This window comes from Amia ocellicauda, chromosome 18, assembly GCF_036373705.1.
Source record: "Amia ocellicauda isolate fAmiCal2 chromosome 18, fAmiCal2.hap1, whole genome shotgun sequence".
Classification (NCBI taxonomy): Eukaryota; Metazoa; Chordata; class Actinopteri; order Amiiformes; family Amiidae; genus Amia; species Amia ocellicauda.
The window spans coordinates 22,223,565-22,233,302 of record NC_089867.1 but is presented as its reverse complement, the minus strand read 5'-3'; the positions used below and the strand labels follow the sequence as shown (position 1 = coordinate 22,233,302).

General features: G+C 43.7%; 1 protein-coding gene across 1 annotated transcript; it reads left to right on the top strand.

Annotated features, from left to right (window-relative positions):
• Positions 1-6,196: 6,196 nt before the first annotated feature.
• Positions 6,197-9,044, top strand: aurkaip1 (aurora kinase A interacting protein 1). Its single transcript, XM_066691080.1, has 4 exons — positions 6,197-6,305; positions 7,116-7,226; positions 7,904-8,376; positions 8,659-9,044. The coding sequence occupies exons 2-4, from the start codon at positions 7,175-7,177 to the stop codon at positions 8,773-8,775; spliced, it is 642 nt and encodes a 213-aa protein (XP_066547177.1). The 5' UTR covers positions 6,197-6,305; positions 7,116-7,174; the 3' UTR covers positions 8,776-9,044.
• The last annotated feature ends 694 nt before the right edge of the window (positions 9,045-9,738 follow it).

The following is a 9,738-nucleotide window of genomic DNA, read 5'->3' as shown; positions in this document are numbered from 1 at the left end:
TTCATATATTTTTAAAAAATTCTGTAAAATAGAAAAAATAGAAAATTCAGTGTCTGGTGTGGAATTTCTATTTTGTCAATGTTTTCTCTTCTACTGAAACAATAAGAAGCGGAACAGTGGCTGAAATGGGAGAACTTGGTCTGTGAGAAATAAAAGGCTCAGAAATGGGCTGTACCATAGTAGCGGGGGAGGATGCTGTAGATGGTTGGATATATAATAGTAATAATAATAATTCTGGTGTTAAATCTTGCTCATGTGTAAGCAGTGGACTTGACTTCCTCTTTTGTTAAAAATGAGATGCCTGGCTAATTATAAGGAAGTTAATTTGACAATGTGTGCATTGTATTTAATTATGGCACGACAAAATCGCAACATGGCGAACATTTTTCATGGCAAATATGAATTATTCTGTATTTTGGCACTAGAAAGCTTCATTATGAAAAATGACATCTAAATGAAGAAAATATAATGTCTCAACTATCCCATATTATTGTATTGTCGTGTCATTCTGTCGTGTCGGTTATTGAAATGACATGACAAGGATTGCCCCATGAATCCAGTACTTTTATTTGCATATTCAATCTGCATACAAAATAGAACACTCAGCATTGGTGGGTTGCTGGTGTTCTGTCTATTTTTCCCTCAAGTGTGAATCCTTGAATTTCCCTAGACTCATCTGAATCACTCAGTTGGGCATCACAGCTTGACGCCCCCATGAGGATGGTGGTGGTATCTACAGATGGAGTCCTGTCTGTTTCTTTGGAACTGGGGTTGCCCTCAGACTCCATCAACGAAATGGAATGTATCAGTCTCTTCATCCATCCAGGAATAACATTGCTGGTATAAGGGAGAAAACGGTCATGGTGTAGGACTTTGTCACTGTGACGATCATGGATTCAATACAGTACAGGTCCTAGGCCCTTGGTAATCATGTAAGATCCCTTCCACTGTGCCTTCAGTTTTGGGCTCTGCCCTTTCTTCTTGGTACTGTCAAGAACATACACTAAATCACTGATCTGGTATGAATTCTCTCTGGACCTCATATGTTTTATTTTGTTGTACCTGGGAAACACGAATGTGTCGTCTAGCCAGCTCATAAGTCTGTTTAAAGCTATTTTCCAAGCTATCTACAAACTCTAGAGGCTCCTGTTCAGTTCAGTTTGCTTCAGAAATGCCCAGCAAGATCTCATGGGTTTGGTGTACTTCTCTTCCTAACATCATACGGTTTGGTTTGAACCCTGTCATGGAATGTGGTGAACTGTGGTAGATTGCTGTAAGTAGGCTGTTTCAATCAATTTCTTTGATTTTAATCAACATAATATCAGATAATCTGCAAGAGAGTGTGGTTGAATCTCTGCTTGGCCATTAGATGCTGGATGGTAGGGTATGGTCCAAGTTTTAGTAATCTGCATCAGGGTGCACACCTTGGCAAAGAGGACACTTTCAAAATTTTGGCCCTGATCTGAATGCAGCTCAAGTGGGCTTCTAAAATTGGCAATTAATTTAAGAACATAATAACATAAGAAAGTTTACAATCGAGAGGAGGCCATTCGCCCCATCGTGCTCGTTTGGTGTCCATTAATAACTAAGTGATCCAAGGATCCTATCCAGTCTGTTTTTGAATTTTCCCAAATGGTCTCTTCAGCCACATCACTGGGGAGTTTGTTCAGATTGTGACGCCTCTCTGTGTGAAGAAGTGTCTCCTGTTTTCTGTCTTGAATGCCTTGAAGCCCAATTTCCATTTGTGTCCCCGGGTGCGTGTGTCCCTGCTGATCTGGAAAAGCTTCTCTGGTTTGATGTGGTCGATGTCTTTCATGATTTTGAAGACTTGAATCAAGTCCCCACGTAGTCTCCTCTGTTCCAGGGTGAAAAGGTTCAGGTCCTCAGTCTCTCAGTAGGACATTCCCTTCAGACCTGGAAGAAGTCTGGTTGCTCTCCTCTGAACTGCCTCTAGAGCAGCGATATCTTTCTTGAAGTGTGGAGCCCAGAACTGTCCACAGTATCCAGATGAGCTCTAACTAGTGCATTGTACAGTCTGAACATTACTGCCCATGTTATAAATTCTACACGTTTGACAATATACCCTAGTATCCTGTTTGCCTTTTTTTTGCTTCCCCACATTGTTTGGATGGAGAAAGTGAGGAGTCCACGCAGACTCCTTGGTCTTTCTCATGCGTTACTTCATCTAGTTCTATTCCTCCCATAGTGTAATTATAGTGGACATTTTTGTTATTTGCATGTAATACCTTGCACTTGTCCACGTTGAATTTCATCTGCCAGGTGTCGGCCCACAACTGAATATTATCTAAGTGTTACAGGTCCCAGGAATAGGACCACGTGAACAGATGATAATCCTGTGACACAGGAGAAAGGATTAGACACAACAGTGCTGGCTTCTTTTCAGTTAGGAGTTACGCAAGTCCCAACTCGTTTATTTAGCATTTTCTCAAAACAAAGTCAGTCAACATTTCTTTGTTTTCATTGTCAGATTTCTCTTATTTTCCTCTTTATACAAAATCATATTTGTATGACATTTCTTTGTTGCCAAAAATAAAATACAAAGTTCCATAAAACTAATCAAGACTGCATTGTAAGAATACTCAATTGTCCTGCACCTATATTACATACATTAAACCTCTATACACAGTAATGTAAATTGCACCTATATTACATACATTTTACTTCTACCCACAGCAGTTTCTCTTACACCTATATTAAATACAATTTATCTCTAACAACAACTTACTTAAAACAGGAAGACTAATATGGTAATCTAATGCTAATTCCATTGAAGTGGATGGACTAAGACACTAACAAACAGGTAACACGATTTAAAATACACATTTATAAAATATTTAATGAAAAGGTTTTGTCTAATCAGTGTCTAATCCTTCTAATCCTTCTTTTCAGTTAGGCGTCACTCAAGTCCCAACTGCCTTCACACGAGAGTGGTAGGGTGTGAAGCCAAATGTGTCGTGTTCTTTGGAGGACACAAGTACTAACGATAGGTTATTATCATTACCCTGGTTCCCTGAAAAAGAAAGACAGCCATTACCTAATTGGAAGAGCCTTCTGACCTGCCAATCATTGAAAGTATGTACCAAAATTGCCCAATAGGGGTTCTGCTGGCAGGAGGAAGACCCGCCCCTGGCATCTGTGAAAAGACTGCAGCATTTCCATGACATTAACAGGCAGCCCCAGAGACATCAGGCTATGCCCTTCAGGGGCCAAACCCACAACTGCAGCTGTGCTGGGTTGGTGTGCCACAGCAATTCCTCTGCTTGGCTCAGCAAGACCCGTTGAAGCGGAAGCTGCCATGGATCCACGCTGATCATCTGTGCCAGCGTTGTGAACCACAATTGTCTCGGATACCGGGGAGTGATCAGGAGAACTTGAGCTCCTTCCTGGTGAATCCTCTCCAGTGTCAGTGGAAGAAGTGGCAGTGGGGGCATACAGCAGTTCCTGCGGCCATGAGTTAGCAAAGTCATCCACCCCCAGGGGCCGCCTCCAGTCTCCAGGGAGAACCACAGAAAACAGTGTGTCTTTGTCTGTGTAGCGAAGAGGTCGACCTGAGCTCGTCCCAGCCTCTTCCAGATCTGCTCCACCACCTGAGGATTCAGTCTCCACTCTGAGCTGTCTGGACCTCCCCTGGAGAGAATGTCCGCCGCTGTATTGAACATGCCCAGCAGGTGTATTGCCAGGACAATGCCTACCTGCATGTTGATGTCACTGTCAGTGGGAGGTGTCTTGCTGGGTGTAGCTTGTGGGTGTTTACCCTGCGTTGCAATGGGTGCATGTGCAGAAGGCCCAAGGGAAGAATATTTGAGGCGGCCACCATCAGCCCCAACAGTTTTTGGAAGTTGACCAGCTGGAGAATCGATGCCCTTCTGAATGACACCAGGCATTTCTCCAATGACTCGATTCTGTCTCTGGACAGGTAGGCAAGCATTTTTTGAGAGTCCAGATTTATTACCAAGAAGCCCACTGTCTGTGCGGGTTCGAGGGAGCTTTTCTCTATGTGAACTGCGAGACCTCTGCTGTATGTTCCTCCGCCTAAAGCCTGGAGTCTGCGCACACCAGCCAGTTGTCCAGGTAGTTCAGGATCCTTATCCCCTTTGTCCTGAGAGGGGCCAAGGCTGCAGCCATGCACTTAGAGAATGTGCGGCAGCACCTTGAACTCGTATGCCTGGTCCTGGAAGGCGAAGCGCAGGTATTTCCTGTGCACCGGGAGGATGGGACGTGGAAGTAAGCGTCCCTGGGGTCTATTGGTGTGAACCAGTCAACATGCGGAAGGGTCTTTTCTTCAGAAACATGTTGAGGCTACACTAGTCATGTGACAAACATTAGTCGTATCGCTCGTTTCTCCCACATCACAGCGATCTCCTGAGAGAGAGCTTGAGCCCTTTTGGGACATCCGACAGTAGTGGACAGCACCCCCCTGAAGCAGGGGGTGCAGAGTGGAATTGGAGGGCGTATCCGTGGGTCATCGTCGTTTGCACCCAGGAGTCCTGGGTGCAGGCTTGCCATTGGTCAAGTCCAGCCAGTCTGTTGGGGGGGGGGGGGGGGTTGGCGATGGTGGCCACGTCCCTTCAGGAATGATCCTGCGGCTTCACAGGGGGCTGTTGGGTGTCTCCCTTGCCCTTAGGCTTCCAGCTGGAGAGCCTGTTCTTCCCTCTGACCTGCGGCTGGCTTCTGCAGCAGAGCTCATGCTGCGAGCGACTGGATTGTTGTGTCCTAGGTTGAGGCTTCCTCTGCCTCGGCCACGGCCTGTTGGGTGGTTGGGAGCCCCATAGGCGCTGCTGTGGCTGCCGTCTAGCCTGTTGGAGATCAATATATTTGGACGCTGTCTCCTTAGCCTTCGCTGATCATTCTATAGAGAGGTCCACATTCTCGCCAAACGTCTGACCCTGGGTGATCAAGTAGGATAGACTTCTCCTTGTCCTGGAGCTTACCCTGCGTCAACCACAGATGGCGTCTGGCTGCTACCTTGACTGAGAGGGACTTCCCCATGGCCTTCGCTCCTTCTCATAGCAAGTCAGTCATGTAGGCATTGACTAGCTCCATCTCCTCCACATCTGCCATAGACTGGCGCTCCCTCGGGTGTCCTGTCAGGTAACCCATGTACAGAATCAGAATGGCCTGTGAGTTATTGGCCTGGACTGTTGAATTCTCTGCAGAATAAGCCTTCTTCAGCATAGCGTCCGTGGTTCTGCATTGCTTATTAGGACAAAGTGGGTCTTTGTCTAATAGCACATTCGCCTGCACCAGCCTGGACACCAAGTCCCCTATCGGTGGGAAAGATCCCAGTCCCTTCTTTTCCGCCCCCGCCGTTGCATACATGGCATCCACAAAAATAAACAAATAAATACAAAACAAAATCAAGAAATATATATATTTAGATGTATTTTATTTTTTATGTATGTATTTATTTATTTCTATACTTATGTATTTCGTATTTTATTTATTTAGGTTTTAATTTTGTCACACATTATCCATAGGAGGTGGCACTCCAACCGGGACCTTCGGATCTGGGCTATCCTGTACGACAAAATAAACAAAATTGACATTTTATGCAATTTCCAGAAAACTGTCAATATCAAATCATTACAAACACTTGGAATTCAGAGGGGGCCCCTCAATTTCTCTTTCCTTTCCTTTTTCTTTCTTTTCCTCTCTTTTCCCTTCTTCCCCCTTCATTTTCGCTTTGTGCTTCTTAATAAAGATCTTAACTGAGTGAGGTGATACATGATTTATGCTTGAGGGGCATAATATTTAGTTTCCTCTTTCTTCAGTATTTCTATAATTCCTAAAGTTACAGTGGCTTATGTTGCAGAAGGCATTGAAACCTAAAACATATTATATACATTATATACATTATATGTCATTACTCCATTATTTGATCCAATAATTAACAACTATTGCATTAATCTGGACAAATGACCAATGAAATACAGACTAGAAGTAAAAATACATTTTAATGTGTGTATATATATATATATATATATATATATATATATATATATATATATATATATATATATATATATATATATATAGAGAGAGAGAGAGAGAGAGAGAGAGAGAGAGAGAGAGAGAGAGAGAGAGAGAGAGAGAGAGAGAGAGAGAGAGAGAATTGTTTTTTTATTTCCAGGCTATGAAAGTGTTGGGTTCATTTTCCCTTGTTTCCTCCCGGTATGTTTAGCATGGGCACCGCTGGGTTTGCAGGGGAAGAATAGCCGGTTAGGACAGGAAGTGTAGTCTCAATGTGACACATTGAAACACATTTGCACGGTGCGACTTACAAGGTGGGTAGAAAAGTCAGAAACAAGAGACGTTTTTAATGAAATAAGCGTCCCGTGTTCACACGGTTGATACATTTTCAGGTATTTTGGTTCCAGTCTGAGTGAAGCGGACACAATGTCTCTGCTTGGCCTGGTTTAATTGACACAGAGAAGGACATGGTGTAATGCGGTTCTATAGGAGATTGTAAAGTGCTGTTTATGGCCGGTGCACAGCTGCTGCTGCAACAGTTGTGTTTATTGTATATTCAATTTAATGTCGTTAAAAGATTAGGTTAATATAATAGTTTTTTATTTATTATTCTGAACGTATCGGTGGTACCTTAATTAATGTAATTGAAGAAGCCAATTAATACATATGAATCTTAATTGTGACGTTAACGCTTATGTTCTATTGATTAAAAGGCGATTTGAGTCAATAGGAAAAAATGGTGCATAAATAGGTACGATACACGACAAATAAATTGGAAAGAAAACATACAAACTCCCGGATGGGGGTGGGATTGGGCATGTCTCTATTGCCTGGATTTATTTAACTTTTTTATGGTTTCCAGCTGTACATATGATGTATTTGTTTTATGTCGGGTTCAAAACCATAACTTTACACTCAGTGACGTTAAAGTGATGTTTGTGCTCTGATTGTGTAGTTTATCATTAAAAACAATACAAATAAAATACAAAATGACTAATAGTGAGTGCAAAACTAATATTGAGTGGTGCTTCCATAGTGTGTAGTTTCAAGAAGTGAAGAGGTTTATCAGTCCTTATGCTCTATATGAGGTTTAGCTCATGAGTGTTTGTCTCTCTGTGTTTCAGGGCCCGATATCAGACCAACTCAGAGCTCTGATGACGTTGTAGAAACCAGGAAAGTGAAGATGTTTGTCTCGAGGTTGGCGTTGCGTGTCCGGGGGACATCCCAGTTGTCTGGTAAGCTGTGGAGGCTTCTTCAGACCTATACAAGGGTTTCTGTCCCACTCTCCTCTGGGGGGGCTCTGGACTCATCTGTGGGCTCCTCTCATTCCTCCCCCATTTCTCATTTCAGTTTGGCCAGATAGGTCAGTTGATTGGATTGATCTATGGCAGGGGTTTTCAAACCAGTCCTGGAGTACCCCCTGCCCTGCTGTTTTTTGTTCCAACGAGGTCTAAATTGCTTAATTTAACTGTATAGTGCTTTGTTAGTTCAATTATGGATTCAATTAAGCAATTAAGACCTCAGTTGGAACAAAAACCAGCAGGGCAGGGGGTACTCCTGATCTATGGCAGTGGTTCTCAATCCTGGTCCTGGCAGAACAATAACCCTGTTGGTTTTTGTTCCAACTGAGCTCTCAATTACTTAATTTAACTTTTAATTGAAGTAATAATTTCCTAAATCACAGCCTTTTAATTATTTTAACAGTAGGGGTTTTAAGTATGAAATTATATAAGGAAATTATCTTATTGAGGAACCAACTTTTTATCAGTTACACAATTTGAAGTAATTTGATTACATTTTAATTCTAATTAAGGGTTCAACCACTGTCCTAAATTATTTGAAATATTCTTTGTAGCCCGAGAAGTAAAATAGAAATTGTCCTATAAACTAGCTCTTATTCTGTCTGTTTCAGGTTACCTGCGCGTGCCAGGGCGGTGTGCAAATGAGGCTATGTCACTGGGATCCTCTGCCCGGCACCCCAATGGCATGGCGAGGTACAGCAGCACAGCTTCAGCCGGCAACATTTACCCTCCCCGGCAGTGGACAGCTCTCGACCCCGAGCTAGAAGAAGCGCTGGTCCCCCGAAAACTGGCGGTCTCCCCCCTGGAGAGCTGGCTCTCCCTGCGCTACTCGCTGCCATCACTGGCGGGCGTCGCTGACCCCCAGCCCCTGGAGGAGAGCGGGACCGGGTCCGAGCCCCGGGCACTGCCCCCTCCGGTGGGCTCCCCAGAATTGGGAGGCGGCGAGGGGACAAGTCCTCTGAGCTGCAAGAACGTGCTGGAGATCCGGCGCAGAAAGATGAACAGGCACAAGTACAAGAAACTGCTGAAACGCACCAAGTTCCTGAGGAGGAAGGTGAACGATGGCCGCAGGAAGCATAAGCAGGTCAGAGAGCTTGTGAGGGAGTGGTGCTGTGTGAAAGGAGATCGAGAGAGATGCTGTGTGAGAGAGAGAGTGCAGAACTGGGTGGTCTGGGAGGAAATGGGGGCAGGAAGAAATAATAGATAGAATAATGTGTAGAGATGTATCAATTGCATATGCATACCATCAGTCTACTAAAAAAGAGGGATAAGTCAGTAATTCTTCAGTCCCTCTCGTTTCTTTTGAAGGGTTAGTGACCTTTTCTGCCATCTCATGCCAACTCGAAATGCTTCTGTTTTGCTCCAGGAAAGGTTTGAGAGGGACCTGAAGAGAATCTGGAAGAGAGCTGGGCTGAGGCAGGAGCCCAAGGGCTGGGTGACTCCCAAGATCTACCTGAAACGACACAGAGAAGGTAGCAACTGACGGACAGACTCATGCACAAGATCTACGCCACATTGCACCATGGGAGCTTACACCTACAGGAGCGCCAAGAGAGCAGAGACTGTCCAACTCGCAGACTTGTAAACTTTAGATCTAAATTAAGCAGCTGTCAGAGCAGGAGACCATGCGGACGAAGGGCGGGGGGAGGTGAAAACGATGGATGTGACTACCTCAGCTGGCGTCGCTCTCAAAGGCTCTGTCATGCTTGCTGCAAGGTGTATTTAAGATGCAATAAAGGGGTTTCTAATTCACTGGGTGACACTGCTTTAAACTTCTCATCTGCTCTCCCTTATTAATTTATTGTTGATCAGGAAACTGGTGTGATGCATATACTTACCAAATTATTTTATTGCTTATTGTCTAGGCAGCTCAGTTTTTTTAAACCTAAAATATAGTATGTGCGGGGGGGTTTACCAGGACAGGATCTTCTCTAAAGTTACATTAAAAACAAAAAAAGCCACAGACCCACATATGCACAATCTCAGTGTTTTAAAAAGTTAAACCTGTTGTTAAATATTAGTCTACTAGCACCAGAGCCCTACACAATTACAGATGACCTTCAGAGACGTTCACTGCTCTCAGTGTGGCATCGGGAAGCAAACTGCTTGCTTACTTATCAACATAAACAGAATATCATGAATTCCGGAAACAGCGTTTGGAATATATACGCCAATTTCTTATATCCCTTAAAATTGTACAATTCTTGTGCCATGTAAACATGCTTTATAGCAGGGGTTCCCAAAGTGTGGCCCGGGGGCCAAATGCGGCCCTTGAGGATGTTTGGTGCGGCCCCCCAAAGCCAACCTTCAAACACGACTATTCTGAAACTTTTGTGTATTTTTACACTTTATGGTAATTTTCTGTTACAAATTGCACATGTAATTTGTGGGCAAATAATAAAACAATTAAAGTTAATAAATGTTCCCTAACAGAAATGTATAGGAA

Excerpts from the sequence above, each read along its gene's own strand:
- aurkaip1 (XM_066691080.1), top strand. The coding sequence starts at position 7,175 with ATGTTTGTCTCGAGGTTGGCGTTGCGTGTCCGGGGGACATCCCAGTTG. Across the intron at positions 7,227-7,903 it reads GGGGACATCCCAGTTGTCTG|GTTACCTGCGCGTGCCAGGG; the intron begins GTAAGCTGTGGA and ends TGTCTGTTTCAG. Across the intron at positions 8,377-8,658 it reads GCCGCAGGAAGCATAAGCAG|GAAAGGTTTGAGAGGGACCT; the intron begins GTCAGAGAGCTT and ends GTTTTGCTCCAG.